A 19,965-nucleotide genomic window follows, 5' to 3' on the forward strand; every position below is an offset into this window, starting at 1 on the left:
ATATACACACACACACACGTGTGCGTACACACATTATATATACACACACACACACGTGTGCGTACACACATTATATATACACACACACACATACGTGTGCGTACACACATTATATATACACACACACACACACGTGTGCGTACACACATTATATATACACACACACACACGTGTGCGTACACACATTATATATACACACACAGACACGTGTGCGTACACACATTATATATACACACACACACACACGTGTGCGTACACACATTATATATACACACACACACACACGTGTGCGTACACACATTATATATACACACACACACACACACGTGTGCGTACACACATTATATATACACACACACACACGTGTGCGTACACACATTATATATACACACACACACACACACGTGTGCGTACACACATTATATATACACACACACACACACGTGTGCGTACACACATTATATATACACACACACACACACGTGTGCGTACACACATTATATATACACACACACACACACGTGTGCGTACACACATTATATATACACACACACACACACGTGTGCGTACACACATTATATATACACACACACACACACGTGTGCGTACACACATTATATATACACACACACACACACACGTGTGCGTACACACATTATATATACACACACACACACACACGTGTGCGTACACACATTATATATACACACACACACACACGTGTGCGTACACACATTATATATACACACACACACACACGTGTGCGTACACACATTATATATACACACACACACACACGTGTGCGTACACACATTATATATACACACACACACACACGTGTGCGTACACACATTATATATACACACACACACACGTGTGCGTACACACATTATATATACACACACACACACGTGTGCGTACACACATTATATATACACACACACACACGTGTGCGTACACACATTATATATACACACACACACACACGTGTGCGTACACACATTATATATACACACACACACACGTGTGCGTACACACATTATATATACACACACACACGTGTGCGTACACACATTATATATACACACACACACGTGTGCGTACTGTGAGACTGTGACCGGGGTTATCTATGACGGCCGGTATGTCTCGCCCCGGTTGTGCTCACTCCATGATAGAAAGTAAATCCACTATAGGGTTAATGCTGTTTCCCTACAGGCTGAAGGAAGGGTTAAATAGAATCAGGAACAAGGGCAGGTGTGCCGGGTGTGAGAGAGTGAACAGAACTCCCTGAGTTTTCTGCTGGAGAGGCACATGTATTGTGTTATGGACTTTTGTTTGGACATTAAAACCGTGTGCTGTGAACCTTAATGCCTGGATCCCGTGTCTTCTGCTGCGCAGCCGACCGTGCTACCTCACAGTACACACATTATATACACACACATGTGCGTACACACACATGTGCGTACACACATTATATACACACACATGTGCGTACACACATTATATACACACACATGTGCGTACACACATTATATACACACACGTGCGTACACACATTATATACACACACACGTGCGTACACACATTATATACACACACACACGTGCGTACACACATTATATACACACACACACGTGCGTACACACATTATATACACACACACGTGCGTACACACATTATATACACACACACACGTGCGTACACACATTATATACACACACACGTGCGTACACACATATACACACACACATGTGCGTACACACATATACACACACACACGTGCGTACACACATTATATACACACACGTGCGTACACACATTATATACACACACACACACGTGCGTACACACATTATATACACACACACACGTGCGTACACACATTATATACACACACACGTGCGTACACACATTATATACACACACACACGTGCGTACACACATTATATACACACACACGTGCGTACACACATATACACACACACATGTGCGTACACACATATACACACACACACGTGCGTACACACATTATATACACACACGTGCGTACACACATTATATACACACACACACACGTGCGTACACACATTATATACACACACACACGTGCGTACACACATTATATACACACACACACGTGCGTACACACATTATATACACACACACACACACGTGCGTACACACATTATATACACACACACACACACGTGCGTACACACATTATATACACACACACACGTGCGTACACACATTATATACACACACACACACACGTGCGTACACACATTATATACACACACGTGCGTACACACATTATATACACACACACACACACACACGTGCGTACACACATTATATACACACACACACACACACACGTGCGTACACACATTATATATATACACACACACACGTGCGTACACACATTATATATACACACACACACACGTGCGTACACACATTATATATACACACACACACACGTGCGTACACACACGTGCGTACACACATTATATACACACACACACACGTGCGTACACACATTATATACACACACACGTGCGTACACACACACGTGCGTACACACATTATATACACACACACACGTGCGTACACACATTATATACACACACACACGTGCGTACACACATTATATACACACACACACACACGTGCGTACACACATTATATACACACACACACACACGTGCGTACACACATTATATACACACACACACGTGCGTACACACATTATATATACACACACACACACGTGCGTACACACATTATATACACACACACACACGTGCGTACACACATTATATACACACACACACACACGTGCGTACACACATTATATACACACACACGTGCGTACACACAATATATACACACACGTGCGTACACACATATACACACACACACGTGCGTACACACATATACACACACACACGTGCGTACACACATTATATACACACACGTGCGTACACACATTATATACACACACACACACGTGCGTACACACATTATATACACACACACACACACGTGCGTACACACATTATATACACACACACACACATGCGTACACACATTATATACACACACACACGTGCGTACACACATTATATACACACACACACACGTGCGTACACACATTATATACACACACACACACACACGTGCGTACACACATTATATACACACACACACACGTGCGTACACACATTATATATATATATATATATACACACACACACGTGCGTACACACATTATATATATATATATACACACACACATGTGCGTACACACATTATATACACACACACAGCTGTGAGTGCTTTCCTGCAGTGACCTGGAACTCAGAAGGTGAGCCCAGGTCAACGCAGGGGCGCACACACAGCAGTGTGGGTGTGTGTGTATATATATAGTGTGTGTATGTGTGTGTATAATGTGTGCGTGCCTGCTGGGGCAATGACATCACAGGTGCTAGTAATTTCATTCACCTGACCCCGTGAAGACAGTGCCGCCCGATATCACTACCGTGACCGGGTCTCGCAGCACTGCCGTCACGGGGTCATGTGAGTCCATTGTGAACTTACCTCACCTGACCCCCGATGTCGCTGGCAAGCTCCTGTCCTGGCCCGGTGTCCTGAGGCGGCACGTCATCATAGCTACAGCTGATCGCGTCCTCCGATCAGCTGTTCTGCAGACACCAAGCTGTGTAATGCGGGCTGCAGAAACATGGCGCCGGAGATAAGCGCTATGCGCAGAGGCCCACTCCGGCGCCATGTTTCTGAAGATTAGATATTTACATACAGCCAGAGGGAGGGAGGAACAGGCTGGTGGGGGGGCGGGGAACTCCTGCATAACCCGCCCGGACATCAGGAGAGAGGGAGGAACAGGCTGGTGGGGGGGCGGGGAACTCCTGCATAACCCGCCCGGACATCAGGAGAGAGGGAGGAACAGGCAGCGCGGGGGGGCGGGGAACTCCTGCATAACCCGCCCGGACATCAGGAGAGAGGGAGGAACAGGCTGGCGGGGGGGGGCGGGGAACTCCTGCATAACCCGCCCGGACATTAACAGAGAGGTGCACACGTCAATCAAAAAGTGCACGAAATTTCAAACTTTATAAAGTTGGATTTCACTGCCTAAACACCCGAGCTGCCCCCTGATGGTATGTACACACTGTGCATGATAGTGCCAGTACTGCACTGGCTGCAGCTTATACACGAAAATGCTGATGGTTGGTTCCCTTTAATATTAACTACCGTATTTTTCGGACTATAAGACTCACTTTTTTTCCCCAAATGTTGGGGGAAAGTGGGGGGTGTGTCTTATAGTCTGAATGTAGGGCTGCAGGGAATGAGGGTGTGTGGTGCGGCATGAGCAGGCTGTAGCAGCGCCTGCCGTGACCACGTGGACCCACTCATTTAATATGCACGCCCATCATCCTGCCCATCATCTCTCAGCGCTGAAGCCGGCGTTGACGGGTGGGCGGGATGATGGGCGAGGGATTAACAGCCGGCCCGTGTGATCACCCCTGGAAACTACAGCCTGGAGTGATCATGTGCGGCTGTATTCACTGCCCCCCGTGCATCATCATCAGCGCGGGGTGCAGTGAATCGGTATACTCACAGGCCACGATCCCTGCAGCACCGCGATGTCCTCCTGTCTGTGCCGGCGGTGGCTGTGTGGAGACTAGCTGTGTGCACAGCGATGACATCATCGCTGTGTGCACGTGTCCACACGCAGCCGGCGGCGGCGGCACAGACAGGAGGAAATTGCGATTCTGCAGGGATCGTGGCCAGCTCCACTCAGCGGCGCTGCTGCTGACATGGATGGGAGGAGGAGCGATGCTGCAGGGAGTGAGGTAAGGGGAGTATGAACGTTTATTTTTTTTTTTATGTGCCGCAGGATGGGGGTATATTATGAGCAGGATGGGGGTATATTATGAGCTGGATTGGGGGGTATATTATGAGCTGGATTGGGGGGTATATTATGAGCAGGATGCGGCCAAATGCCAGGATGACTGTATATAGCAGGATGTGGGCTATACCAGGATTAGGGACATATACTGTATATACAAGGCAGGAGGATCATTACCAGGCTGGGGTACCTTAGTAGAGAATTTGGGGACATTACCCCTATAACAGTGTCAGCAGCAGATCCTGGCCCCCATAAGTGTCATAACCACATTTTTTGCTTAAAATTGTATTTTCCCCCTCTAAAACCAGGGTGCGTCTTATGGTCCGGTGCGTCCTGTAGTCCGAAAAATACAATCTTTTTTTATTTTACAACACACACACACACACACACACACACACACACACACACACACACACACACACACACACACACCCCTATCCCATAACTGTAAGGTCCAAGTTTGATGTTCGGACGCATGTTCGCGTTATCTCAGAACCCGTACTCAAACTTTACAAAATGTTCAGGCGAGGCGAACATCGGGGGGTTTGCCCATCACTACTCTAGAAACATTCAAAGGATAGGTAGGAACCTCCCACACCTCTATGACAGGCCTATTATGGATTTGCAAAAAAAGCAGTACATGTTCTTCAATGGACGTGATTGAATGAGTAAGTTTAGAAGCTGAGGTGCATATAGTGTAGGTGAATGTACGTCAGCTGAATCCCTCTCATATTATATAATTTTGTTGCATATTTATATGTAAATTGTATTACAGATGACTTTGAATCAAAATATTCCTTCCATTCGATGGATGAATTTCCTGCTCCCGAGGACTACAGACCCTTCCAAAAAGTCTACCCAAGTAAAACAAACAGAGGTAAGACATAAACAAGAACAAATGTTTCTTCCTTTATGAACCGTGCATTTTTGTGCTTCCATTTTTACCTCCCCCTCTTCCAAGTGCCATAACTTGTTTTTGGTAGAATGAGTTCTAGTTTTTGATTTACACCATTCAATTGTGTGAAATGTTCCAAGGGCGGGGAAATAGCGGAAAAAACTGACATCAGTTTATTTTTATGGTGTTGAATATGCAATGTAAATGAACTGACAGTGATTTTTTTTTTTTTTGGTCACTAATATTTATAATACAAGACCAAGTGGCCATAGTTCTATCAAGTGGTGAAAAAAAAATCCTAAAATTTGTAAAAAAAAAAAAAAAAAAAAATTGCTTTTGTGTTGACAATTTTTGGAACCAGTAATTTCTTTCTTATTTTTCAGTTGATTGAGCTGTCTGATGGGTTGGTTTTTTTTTGTGTGGCAAGATGACGTTTTCTCACACTATTTTCGGTGCATATGATGATTTTATTACAAATTTTTTCTGCACACCTCATACAAAAAAACCGATGTGATGTACAATTATCACTGGTCTGGAAGGGCTCAAAAGGGTTTCCTCATGTACTTTGTTTAGGAGTACAAAGCTCCTTTGCATCCTGGCCAAAAGCAGACATTATTATTATTATTATTTATTTATTATTATACCCCATTTATTCTTTGGCACTTTACATGTGAAAAGGGGTATACATAACAGGAACAAGTACAATAATTATAAACAATACAAGGCACAGAAAGGAACAGGAGGCGAGGACCCTGCCTGTGAGGGCTCAGTCTACAAGGGATGATGGGTAGGGATACAGTAGTTAAGGGCAGAGCTGGTCATGCAGTGGTACAGTGGACTGAGGGTTACTGCAGGTTGTAGGCTTGTCTGAAGAGGTGGGTCTTCAGGTTTCTTTTGAGGTTTCTATGGTAGGTGAAAGTCTGATATGTTGTGGTAGAGATTTCCAGAGTAAGGGGGAGGCACGGGAGACATCTTGGATGCGATTGTTGGAATAGATGCAACCATTGGTGCAATCTGGGCAGCTGCAAAGAGGCCTGTGAGGCTAGGGTGACCACTTCACCTAAAAAGCAGCTTTAGCCGCAGTCAAATGATTGAATTGCAAAGGCCCCATTTACTGTTCTTGCACGGAGTCCCTCTGCTGTTTGTGTCCGTCACTGATCCTGGCTTAACTCTTACCGAGGGGCAGTGCGCTCCTGATCATTGATAGTTGAGGTCAGCTGTACATAAAACAAACGTCACAAATCAATCGTACAGGCCATTAAAAGAAACTTTGTAATATATCTGATCAGAGAAATCTGGATGTAGGACAAATTACAGCCAGGAATGATATTCCTTATGTACTCACACAGGACACATTCTGAATAGTTACTTGAAAGCACAGCTACCCTTTAAGTTGCCTGAATCTAGTAAACTGGGGATCTTCAGAGCAGTGCTCACAAGCTCGATGGTAAAGTGTTTGTAAATGCTGCGCTGCTTGCCTAGAAATCCGCTCACCTCCGACTGCAGTAATGGCTTTTGGACTAAAAATTCCTTCTTAACCCCTTCGCAATGAGGCCTCTTCGTTTTTGCGTTTTCATTTTTATCTCCCCAGTGCCATAACTTTTTAATTTCTTCAGCGCTCTATTGGGAGACCCAGACGATTGGGGTATAGCTACTGCCCTCTGGAGGCCACACAAAGCACTACATTAAAAGTGCAAGGCCCCTCCCCCTCTGGCTATACCCCCCCGTGGTATCACGGGTTCTCCAGTTTTAGCTTTGTGTGCGAAGGAGGTCAGACATTCCATGCATAGCTCCACAGATTTTAGTCAGCAGTAGCTGCTGACTATTTCGGATGGAAGAAAAGAGGACACATATAGTGTTCCCAGCATGCTCCCTTCTCACCCCTGGATGGTGTTGTAAGGTTGAGGTACCTATTGCTGGTACAGGGCTGGAGCCTGACATGCTGTTTTCCTTCCACATCCCCTTGTAGGGCTCTGTGGAAGTGGGATCCTGCCGGCCTCTCAGCTCTGATGCCGGGCTCCATCCACAGACCCATTAGAACCTGATGGAGACGGAGCAGGAGTACGATCAGGGACAGGCCCTGCATCATACAGGTACTCTGTGTCCCCGGCAGGCACAGACACACTCCGGGCTGGCTGGGTGTTGTAGTGCGCCGGGGACCGCAACGTGGAGTTGGTGTCCCTACAGATTACTGGGGGATTGTTTGTGTTTGGGAACGCAGCGCCGACCCCCTCTGGACCGGGCGGCGCTGCTGTGACTTGTGGTGCGCCGGGGATCCGCCGTCCGCGCTTTTACGGCGGCGGCGGTTATAAATTTAGTCCCCGGCTTTTTGGGCCTAGGACGCCGGCAGCTCCGTTTCGTTCCCGCCCCCACCCTGTCATTCAGGGTAGGGGAGAGACGCTGTTCGTTAGCAGCGACGAGGGCTGGAGCCTGATTTACATGCTCCAGCCCTCTCACTTGGCACAGAGGGAAGCAGGCTTCCCGCTCTTGGCCAGGAACGCCCAGGGCCCGCCCCCCTTCCTCTCTAGAGACGCCGGCAGCCATTACATGCATGCCTGGCTGGAGGAAGGACGCAAGGCTCTGGGAGACCTGGACTAGGGGCTATCTGGCGACCACACACCCGCTTTTTAAGCGGGCGGTAAGCGATTTTTCTGTGCTGGTCCCTCTAGTGCCTCACTGTGTGTCAGTGTACTGGGTACATATATATAGATATTGTATTTCTTGCACTGTGAGGTGCGCTTCTGGCTGCATATCCCAGATCGCTCTGTGGAAGCAGCAACATGTCATCCTCAAAACGCAAGGCGGCCAAGGCAAAAAGGGCTGTGTATACTGCGTGTGCTGCATGTGGGGCTAATCTACCAGTAGGCTCCGATGACCCCCATTGTGTGCAATGCTCCGACCCGGTGCTGCTTCGCCAGCCGGAGTCAGGAGAGGTAGTGACCCAGGCTGAGACGCTTGTAAGTTCTGCCCCGGTGACAGGGACGGACTTTGCAGTTTTTGCAGATAATATGTCTGTATCTATGGCAAAAATCCTTGAAACCTTGCAATCTATGCATGGGGCTCAGTCTCTGGGCACGGAGAGGCCTCTGTCCTCAGGTCCCCCTTACTTGGAATGTATCCAGCCCACAGGGGGGTCCCCGGCTTCACAGGCCGAGGATTATGACTCAGATGATGGCCCCAGCCACCCTAAGCGAGCTCGCTGGGAAAGACCCTCGACGTCTTCACACTGCTCAGGGTCTCAGCGCAATCAGTCTCCCTGTGATGTGTCGGATGAGAGTGATCAGGAATCCACTCCTGGAACCCCTCTCAACCTGGATACCCCGGATGGGGATGCCATGGTAAACGACCTTATCTCAGCCATCAATAGGCTGTTGGATATTTCTCCCCCAGCCCCTTCAGCAGAAGAGGCGGCTGCGGAGCAGGAAAAGTTTCGTTTCCTTTATCCCAAGCGTAAATTGAGTGCTTTGTTAGATCACTCTGACTTCAGAGAATCAATCCAGAAGCACGACGCTCACCCAGAAAGGCGTTTCTCTAAACGATCTAAAGATACGCGTTTCCCTTTCCCCCCTGAGGTGGTCAAGCGCTGGACACAGTGTCCAAAGGTAGACCCCCCGATTTCCAAACTTGCAGCTAGATCCATAGTTGCAGTGGAGGATGGCGCTTCACTTAAAGATGCCAATGACAGACAGATGGACCTTTGGTTAAAATCTGTCTATGAAGCTATCGGCGCGTCGTTTGCTCCGGCATTCGCAGCCGTATGGGCACTCCAGGCTATTTCAGCTGGCTTAGCAAAAGTGGATGCTATCATGCATCCAGCAGTGCCGCAAGTGGCGCACCTTACCACGCAGATGTCGGCGTTTGCGTCTTACGCTATCAATGCGGTCCTAGAATCTACCAGTCGCACCTCAATGGCGTCCGCCAATTCGGTAGTTTTGCGCAGAGCCTTGTGGTTAAAGGACTGGAAAGCAGATGCTGGTTCCAAAAAATGTTTAACCAGTTTGCCTTTGTCTAGAGATAGACTGTTTGGCGAGCCATTGGCTGACATCATTAAGCAGTCCAAGGGTAAAGACTCCTCTTTACCACAACCCAGAACATCCAAACCTCAGCAGAAAAAGTGGCAGCAGAGGTTTCAGTCCTTTCGAGGTTCGGGCAAGACACCGTTTACCTCGTCCAAAGGGACTCAGAGGACGCAAAGAAACTCAGATTCGTGGCGGACTCACACACGCCCCAAGAAAGCAAATGGAGGTACCGCTTCCAAAGCGGCTACCTCATGACTTCCAGCCCCCCCCTCCGCATCGCCGGTCGGGGGCAGGCTCTCCCGCTTTTCCGGCATTTGGATGTCACAGGTCAAAGACCGGTGGGTGACGGACATTTTGTCTCGCGGGTACAGAATCGAGTTCAATTCTCGTCCTCCAGCTCGGTTCTACAGAACCTCCCCACGTCCAGACCGAGCAGATGCTCTGCTGCAGGCGGTGGGCTCCCTAAGAGCGGAAGGAGTGATTATCCCAGTCCCTCCTCAGGAACAAGGGCAAGGATTTTACTCCAATCTCTTTGTGGTTCCAAAAAAGGACGGCTCGTTCCGTCCTGTTCTGGACCTAAAACGGCTCAACAAACATGTGCACGCCAGGAGGTTCCGGATGGAAACCCTCCGCTCTGTCATTGCCTCAATGTCCAGAGGAGACTTCCTTGCCTCAATAGACATCAAAGATGCTTATCTCCACGTGCCAATTGCTACAGAACATCAACGTTTTCTACGTTTTGTGATAGGAGACGACCATTTTCAGTTCGTAGCTCTTCCATTTGGTCTGGCGACAGCCCCACGGGTCTTCACCAAGGTCATGGCGGCGGTGGTAGCAGTTTTGCACTCTCAGGGACACTCGGTGATCCCTTACCTAGACGACTTATTGGTCAAAGCTCCCTCTCAGGAGGCATGTCAGCACAGCCTGAATGCTACGCTGGAGACTCTACAGTCTTTCGGATGGATCATCAACTTTCCAAAGTCGATCCTATCACCGACTCAGTCACTAACGTATCTTGGCATGGAGTTTCATACTCTAGCAGCGATAGTGAAGCTTCCGCTGGACAAGCAGCGGTCACTACAGACAGGGGTGCAATCTCTTCTGCAGGGCCAGTTGCATCCCTTGCGGCGCCTCATGCATTTCCTAGGGAAGATGGTGGCAGCCATGGAAGCAGTTCCCTTTGCGCAGTTTCATCTGCGCCCACTTCAATGGGACATTCTCCGCCAATGGGACGGGAAGTCAACGTCCCTGGACAGGAAAGTCTCGCTTTCCCAGACGGCCAAAGACTCTCTACAATGGTGGCTCCTTCCCACCTCATTGTCTCAGGGAAGATCCTTCCTGCCCCCATCCTGGGCAGTAGTCACGACAGATGCGAGTCTGTCAGGGTGGGGAGCAGTATTTCTCCACCACAGGGCTCAGGGGACGTGGACTCCGCAGGAGTCCACCCTTCAGATCAATGTTCTGGAGATCAGAGCAGTGTATCTTGCTCTACTGGCCTTCCAACAGTGGCTGGAAGGAAAGCAGATCCGAATCCAATCGGACAACTCCACAGCGGTGGCATACATCAACCACCAAGGAGGGACGCGCAGTCGGCAAGCCTTCCAAGAAGTCCGGCGCATTCTAATGTGGGTGGAGGACAGAGCATCCACCATATCCGCGGTTCACATTCCAGGCGTAGAAAACTGGGAAGCAGACTTCCTCAGTCGCCAGGGCATGGACGCAGGGGAATGGTCCCTTCACCCGGACGTGTTTCAGGAAATCTGTCGCCGCTGGGGAGTGCCGGACGTCGATCTAATGGCGTCGCGGCACAACAACAAGGTCCCGGCATTCATGGCGAGGTCGCGCGATCAAAGAGCTCTGGCGGCAGACGCCTTGGTTCAAGATTGGTCGCAGTTTCAGCTCCCATACGTGTTTCCGCCTCTGGCGCTCTTGCACAGAGTGCTACGCAAGATCAGATCCGAGTGCAGCCGCGTCATACTCGTCGCTCCAGACTGGCCGAGGAGGTCGTGGTATCCGGATCTGTGGCATCTCACGATCGGTCGACCGTGGTCACTGCCAGACCGACCAGACTTACTGTCCCAAGGGCCGTTTTTCCATCAGAATTCTGCGGCCCTGAACCTGACTGTGTGGCCATTGAGTCCTGGATCCTAGCATCTGCTGGATTATCTCAGGAAGTCGTTGCCACAATGAGACAAGCTAGAAAGTCGAATTCGGCTAAGATCTACCACAGAACGTGGAAGATTTTCTTGTCCTGGTGCTCTGCTCAGGGAGTATCTCCCTGGCCATTTGCATTGCCCAAGTTTCTTTCCTTTCTGCAATCGGGGTTAGAAAAGGGCTTGTCGCTCAGCTCCCTTAAAGGGCAAGTTTCGGCACTATCCGTGTTTTTTCAGAAGCGTCTAGCACGTCTTCCTAAGGTGCGCACGTTCCTGCAGGGGGTCTGTCATATTGTGCCCCCGTACAAGCGACCGTTAGATCCATGGGATCTGAACAGGGTACTAGTTGCTCTCCAGAAGCCGCCCTTCGAGCCTCTGAAGGAAGTTTCCTTTTCGCGGCTGTCGCAGAAAGTGGCGTTTCTTGTGGCGATCACATCGCTTCGGCGAGTGTCTGAGCTGGCAGCTCTGTCATCTAAGGCTCCCTTCCTGGTGTTCCACCAGGACAAGGTTGTGCTGCGCCCCATTCCGGAGTTTCTTCCTAAGGTCGTATCCTCTTTTCATCTTAATCAGGATATTTCCTTGCCTTCTTTTTGCCCTCATCCGGTTCACCGGTATGAAAAGGCCTTACGTTTGCTAGATCTGGTGAGAGCACTCAGAATCTACATTTCCCGCACGGCGCCCATACGCCGTGCCGATGCACTTTTCGTCCTTGTCGCTGGTCCGCGCAAGGGGTTGCAGGCTTCTAAAGCCACCCTGGCTCGATGGATCAAAGAACCAATTCTAGAGGCCTACCGTTCTGCGGGGCTTCCGGTTCCTTCAGGGCTAAAAGCCCACTCCACCAGAGCCGTGGGTGCGTCCTGGGCATTACGCCACCAGGCTTCGGCTCAACAGGTGTGCCAGGCAGCTACCTGGTCCAGTCTGCACACTTTCACCAAGCATTATCAGGTGCATACCTATGCTTCGGCGGATGCCAGCTTAGGTAGAAGAGTCCTGCAGGCGGCAGTGACACCCCCGTAGGGGAGGGCTGTTTTGCAGCTCTAACATGAGGTATTTATTTACCCACCCAGGGACAGCTTTTGGACGTCCCAATCGTCTGGGTCTCCCAATAGAGCGCTGAAGAAGGGAATTTTGTTACTTACCGTAAATTCCTTTTCTTCTAGCTCTTATTGGGAGACCCAGCACCCGCCCTGTTGTCCTTCGGGATGTTTTTTTGTTGTTTGCGGGTACACATGTTGTTCATGTTGAACGGTTTTTCAGTTCTCCGATGTTATTCGGAGTTAATTTGTTTAAACCAGTTATTGGCTTCCTCCTTCTTGCTTTGGCACTAAAACTGGAGAACCCGTGATACCACGGGGGGGTATAGCCAGAGGGGGAGGGGCCTTGCACTTTTAATGTAGTGCTTTGTGTGGCCTCCAGAGGGCAGTAGCTATACCCCAATCGTCTGGGTCTCCCAATAAGAGCTAGAAGAAAAGGAATTTACGGTAAGTAACAAAATTCCCTTCTTTTCTGACCACATAGGCATATCAGGGCTTGTGTTTTGCGGTACAACGTACTTTTTGAATGACGCTATTCAATTTGACATAGTATGTACGGTGTAAATTTTGTTTTAAAAATGAGCTTGCAATATGATTCTCATCAGTATGAATTTGGCGATACCAAACATGTCCAGTTTTGTTGTTATTTGAGTGAAGATCAAAAGGTTGCAAAAAAACATTTAGGCGTTGTATCGCCATTTACCAAGACCCGTAACTGTTTAATTTTTCTGTCAATGGAGCTGTGTGATGGTTTATTTTTCGAGGGGTGAGCTATGTTTTAAATACCATTTGGACAGATGTGACGTGCAGCGCGTTCTTGAATTTTTTGTGTTCGGGTTAATTATTTTTATATTTTGGTAGATCAGATTTTTCTGAACTCTGCAATACCAAGTTTAGTTTTTTTCTTATTTTTTTATTTTTTTTTTAATGGGGCAATAGGTGGGTGACTTGAACTTTTTTTTTTTTTTTTTTTCATGTTTTAAACTTTTAACTTTTTACGGTTTTTAATAGTTTCCTTAGAGGACTATACCCTGTGATCACTTGTGCTATATACAGCAATGCCGTAGCAGACAGTACTGCATATATTGAAAATCAGTCTCCTTGAAGCCTGGCCAAAGCCAGCTTTCAAGGGAGCTCTGCTATGACAAGCACAGAGGTCTTCAGCAGACCCCCTGCTTTCATAGCAACCCTTCGGTGGCCCACGATTATGTCATGGATGTGCCGTTGGGAGCTGAAAATGTCCCACTCATATGCCAACACACGTTAAATCCCACCATCGGAGGGATTTAACAGGTTAACAATAGCTGGTGGAGAGTGAGGTCCTTACTGTAATACACAGCTATTACCTGCTGGGCATGGCGCAAGCTCACCCTGTCAAGCCCACTCCATACACCTGATTGTGACATGCGCCGTACACGTTCAGCAGATGGCGTAGAGCGTTTAGTAAGTGGTAATTTGCAAACTTGCTTATTTTTACAATCAATTAGCAGTTTTACCATTTTATCAAGAATTGACAGCATAGGTGACAAATGTCTGATCGCTATGGGTCCTACTGGGGAGACCCGCACTATAATGGGGCTCTTTCACTTACCACAGTCAGGAGGAGCGTGTAATGAGCAGTGTTTTACCATGCACCCTGCCTCTCTAATTAGCGCCTATGTCTGATCACCGCTGCTGTTAGGCACGGTGTTGAGCCACATATTCTAGTTGCCAGGCAAGTTCCAGTGGAGTGGTTCCAGAAATGAGACCAGTGGTTAGTTGATAAATGTCTGAGAAAATCCTTTTTAAGGTCAAGTGTATTTTTGTATATTTCCCTTGACAGGTATATTTTTGTCTTTTTAGCAACTCGTGGAGCTCCTCCGCTGCCGCCCATTCCGAGGTGAGACGACATTGGAAGTCTCTACTGCCTGGACTCTTCATCCCAGCCCTCCTCCTCTTCGCCTGCCTCTTATTGAGTTGGGTCGTTCCTGCATGACAACATTTGTGAACAAAAAAGGAGCTGGGTGCCCCCCTGCTGCCTGTCTATGCATTCCATATCCTTGCCACCGACATCACCCTCTCCACACCTTGCACGGGAGGGGGCATTGTACGGTTCCAACTCCTGGGTCTAATCAAGAAACTTCTGTTCCTTCTCCTTCCATCCTCTACTTGTCAGACTTTAAAAGAGAATTACTTTTGCTAATGCCATGAGCAACTGAATAGTTTAATACATTTTTAGGAAGAGGTTTTTCGGGGGTAAGTAAAACGCCACAACGTAGACATAAAGGGAGAACAGTCCTAATACACTATAGGGTACATAACCTCCCCCGGATGACTAGTGATGACCAGCTGCCCAGCACTCCCAGGTCTCCACAGAATGCACTTTGTAACTGTTACTCAAAGAGACCTGGCCCAACCATTTCCAGGCTGCTGCGGGTTCAGGACACTGGAGTTTGGACTCGGGATGTTGACCTCCAATGGTTGAAACTGGGAGCACGATTATCGCATATTGCATTCTTCAGTAACATTTACATGGCTGCAGAAGAGGGATGCATTGGAATTACCGGATTACAGAGACTGATTTTGTTTTAGTGGAGGTTGTTTGTGTTTAATACGGTGATGGGAACAAGTTTTCTTTTGTTTTTTGGTGGTTATGCACTTCGCTGTCTATGCAGATGATGAGAAGAGGGTTATTCATAAGTGGTGGTTTTCATTTTTAGGTCACTGGAATCTTCCCCCTCCACTTTTCTTTTGTCTTTCCCTACATTTTTATGCCCATATCCAAATCCCTTCTCCTTTCTTTATATTTTTTCAATTCTGAAATAACCATGACTGTAGTATTAATCCCTTGCCGTATGTTTCAGGAATGCAATATGGTTACTAGGTTCCTCCCTGGTTATGTGTAGACAAGCTATGACAATACTAAGGTTTCTAATGGACCACACTGTGGGTATTGGACGTTTTTAGCGTATAGTTAGAAAAGCACATATAGCACCAGTGCAGGTTATTCTGCATTGTCACAGTGCACCGTGTAGAGACATTTACTGTCATTTTCTGTTGCAGCATGTTTATCATCTGTGTATAGAGATACTGGCGACACTAAGCTGCAGCATGTTTATGACTGCCAACACCCCCAATGCTGCTTGGGTTTGTGGGGATTCATTTTGCCTTATATCAGGGGTTCACATTTGGTGTCAGTGATTGCTGCTTATTGGCTGGATTTACAAAATATCTTTACCGTGTTTATTACATCTCCGGTTATATGAGGAAGACTTCACCATAAAGGTTCTTTGCGCATCAACCATAGTAGATCTCTGCTTAAAGAAGCACTTCCATCAACATTTTAATCCTCTTAATATATTGCATCATACTATATAGCTCTGTGTACTTAAAAAATGTTTGTTTTGCCTTTCTACCCACTTAATTCCTTTCTTTTCACTCCTCTATGTAGAAACCAGTCTCTTTTCCCTGCATGAGTCAGCTCCCTCTTCAACTCCTCTCCCCCCTGCCATCTAATTTTGCAATGATCACTTCTGCAGGGAAAAGAGACTTCCTATTTTGGCATAGAGCCTTGAAGGATTCAGCTAGTGTGTTTTTAATTACATGCATGATGATGACCTAATGGAAAAGAGAAGAATTAAGTGGGTAGAAGGGCAAAATGAGCAATTGTAAGTACAGTGTTATGTAATATGATTATTAAAATATATTAAGAGGATACAATTTTTTATGGGGGTGCTTCTTTTAAGTTGTAATTACATATCCGTGTAACATGTCCTAATTCTCTCTGATACATATATACATTTTTTTTTTTTTTTTTTTATCAAATAGCACACTGACTCTATAGAGTAGAATGGTGGTAATTCACACATCTTTTAGAATCAGTGAGTGAGATCTGAGACTCCATAACATGTCCTATTCTCATCTGTTTTGTCTATGGAGATCTGTATAAATCGATGTAAACCGGAAGACAGACTTTGTACCTCAGTGTGTCATCTGGTTTTAGCTGATTCATTGCTAAGAGTCAATTGATAAAAAAAAATCAACTCAGGCTATCAACTTCAGTGAACAAAAGGATGCAACTAGGATTAAATCTGCGATAAATAATCAGTCCATTCCTCTATTGGTAAGTGTGAATGTAGCTTAAATAAAGATTCCTTCACACACAGGGGTTTTTTTTTCTTCTTGCATTTTTTTTGGGTGCCGTTTTTTTTATTTTATTTAGACCTCTCTTTTCATTAAGAAGTCTATGAAAAAATCCATAAGTCAGACCTAGAACATACTGTGTTTTGAGTAACCTCCAAGGAATTAAAAAGTGAGATGTACCCCAGAGTGCACTGCTTGTAGAGCATTTCATAACCCCTGAATGACCTTCAGTTTTTATGCTGAAGAAAAACCTGCATAAATGTCAGGGGAAAAAAAGGCAAAACCGCTGTGTGTGAATGCACCTTTTGTAGAGCATATTGTGTAAAGGGAATTGCTGTTTAGTGAAATCTGGTGCCTTGTGTTGAAGTCATTGAAACAATAACAAGCACATGGATAGACCTTAAAATGTGCAGTTTTCCTAAATTGTTAAAATAAAAAAATTGGAGGGCATTTGCATGTGCGGCCAGATGAGTCCAGTTTACTACTAGTGACTTAAACGGTTATTACTAGTGATGGGTGAATAGTAACTATTATTGTTTGAATTATTCTTAACGAATCTCAAAGTATTATTCCGGTATCCATCACAAATTAACGAATCTAATGCAAGTCAGTGGGGAACCTGAGCATTTTTCTTGCCGTAACGAATACTGGAATAGTACTTGGTATTCAATAATCTGAACATGAATAGTTACTATTCACCCACCTCTACTTATTACCTAGTCCGTCTTGGATATACAATCATAGGAATAATGACAACACTTCTACGTCACCGCTACTATACTCAATATATAAGGATGGATTGTTCAAGGTAGATTTAGATTGACGTTGCTCAAGGGTTTTTCTGCCAGGTTTTTAGACTTATGATCATGTGGGACTTGCTCATGTTGTCCCCACTAATCAGCAAAGTGAAGGTGGTATGTCTCTAGAGTTTTTTTTCTGTATTATCCATTGGTAGCCATCATTGTGAAAGATGGGAAAATATACCTTAGAGATGAATAAAAATATTTGCAGTACCCTAATCCATTGTCCACTTGGCTTCTCTGCGGCAGCTGGAGTGGGGCAGTGCCAACTTCCTTGGCCGTTGCTTGAGCACCATCAACCTGGGTGGCTGTCATGTAATCACAAGAGGTGCCCAGACTAGCATGGTCCAATTCCAAGGAGTACCAAAGTGAACATTGGACCAGGCTAGTAATTATCTTTTTGCTCATCTCTAAGGTACCTTATCTCTCCAGCCAAAAGGGAAAACATTCCCAAGAGCCAAGTCATGAGCAGCAATCTGTGCATGAACTGTGACCCCTTGCTTATACACTACTCCCCCTTTTCAGGCTGCTAATAGGACACAAAGCGGTGGTCTTCAGAGTATCAGTGGTATGCACACTCCACTACTGTGAAGCCTAGAGTGGTGGGCGTACATCTCCCCGGATGCACTACTTTGGCCCACAATGCCTTGCTCCTTATTGGCAAGAAAAGGGAAAACATTGAGCAGATTTGGTACTTATTCTTTTCTAATGTATATTTTACTCTAAAATAATCTGAACTTATAGATACTGAAGTCTATTTTGTATGTTGTAAAATAGGACTACAAGAAAATGGTTGAAAAATACTAAAATATAAATATATCTATATAAAATAATGTATTACCTCTTATTGGATGTTTCACTTCTTGTCGGTGTATAGAAATAATGATCAGTACCTGCCAGTGTGAGCGGAAATCTGCAGCTGTCTAAGGGAAGTGCTCAGTGACCTAAGGGCATGTTCTGACATTCAGTTAAAAGTGCTTCACATGCTCTTTGAATAAGCTTCCTATTCAAGTCAATGGGAAACTGGGCTCTAGTGCATATTATGCTGTTTGCTCATCCACTATAGCATGCATGAGTGGGGCAAGATTGCCAGAATAGTTGGCTAATCCGTAAGGCTATATGCGCACATTGCTTTTTCTAGACGCGGTGTTTTTGTGCGTTTTTTGCAGCTAAAAAACGCATACGGTTTTACCACTTTCAGTGCGTTTTTGATCACTGCATTGTGCTGCATTTTTCCAATGAATTGCATGGGTGGAAAATGTAGTAAAATGCAGAAAAGAATTGGCATGACCATTTTTTTTCTTTTTTTTTTTTTTTCTAGCTCAAAAACGCAGCTAAAAAAAATAAAAGCTGTGTGCGGACAGCAAAAATGAAAACTCATAGACTTTGCTGGGGAAGCAAAGTCATGCAGTTTGGAGCCCAAAAACGCACCTGAAAAACGCCGTGAAAAATGCACTGTGCGCACATAGCCTAAACATTAGATGGTTGTGTCGGCGAAAGGATCCTTCAGCTGACATATCTCGCATGAATTTTCTGCCATGTGTTCTCTGAGAGATCTACTGCCATAATGCTCTGGCACTGGCTTATCTCCCCACCGAACAAAAGAATTAGGTGATTGATTAACCTTTTGATCCTAAAGACCCAGTCACACACCGACTTACCAGTGATCCCGAAAACGATGCGACCTGATAGGGATCACAGGTAAGTCGCTGGGAGGTCGCTGGTGTGATGTCAGAGTCAGATCTTACCAGCGATGCAGGAACAATACAGTTCGCAGTAGCGACCTGTATAACGATCTCAGCAGTCACTGTGACCCTGTCACACAGTGTCAAACACAGCGATGTGTCCTGCCCAGCAGGACATCGCCTTTGAAGAAAATGGCCTGGACCATTCTGCAACGACTAGAGATCTCACAGCAAAGGCCTGATCGCTGGTAGGTGTCACACATAACGAGATTGCTAACGGGATCGCTACTGCGTCACACAAACCGTGACTCAGCTGCGATCTCGTTA

General features: G+C 46.3%; 1 protein-coding gene across 1 annotated transcript in view; it reads left to right on the forward strand.

Annotated features, from left to right (window-relative positions):
- WIPF2 (WAS/WASL interacting protein family member 2) overlaps nt 1-18,800 on the forward strand; it is a 99,430-nt gene extending 80,630 nt beyond the window's left edge. The window contains exons 7-8 of the mRNA XM_075350151.1: nt 5,706-5,807; nt 14,874-18,800. Coding sequence (XP_075206266.1) covers nt 5,706-5,807; nt 14,874-14,914 — 143 coding nt within the window. The 3' untranslated portion in view covers nt 14,915-18,800. The remainder of the gene's footprint in view (nt 1-5,705; nt 5,808-14,873) is intronic.
- Nucleotides 18,801-19,965: the final 1,165 nt, after the last annotated feature.

Source organism: Anomaloglossus baeobatrachus, chromosome 5 (assembly GCF_048569485.1).
Source record: "Anomaloglossus baeobatrachus isolate aAnoBae1 chromosome 5, aAnoBae1.hap1, whole genome shotgun sequence".
NCBI lineage: Eukaryota > Metazoa > Chordata > Amphibia > Anura > Aromobatidae > Anomaloglossus > Anomaloglossus baeobatrachus.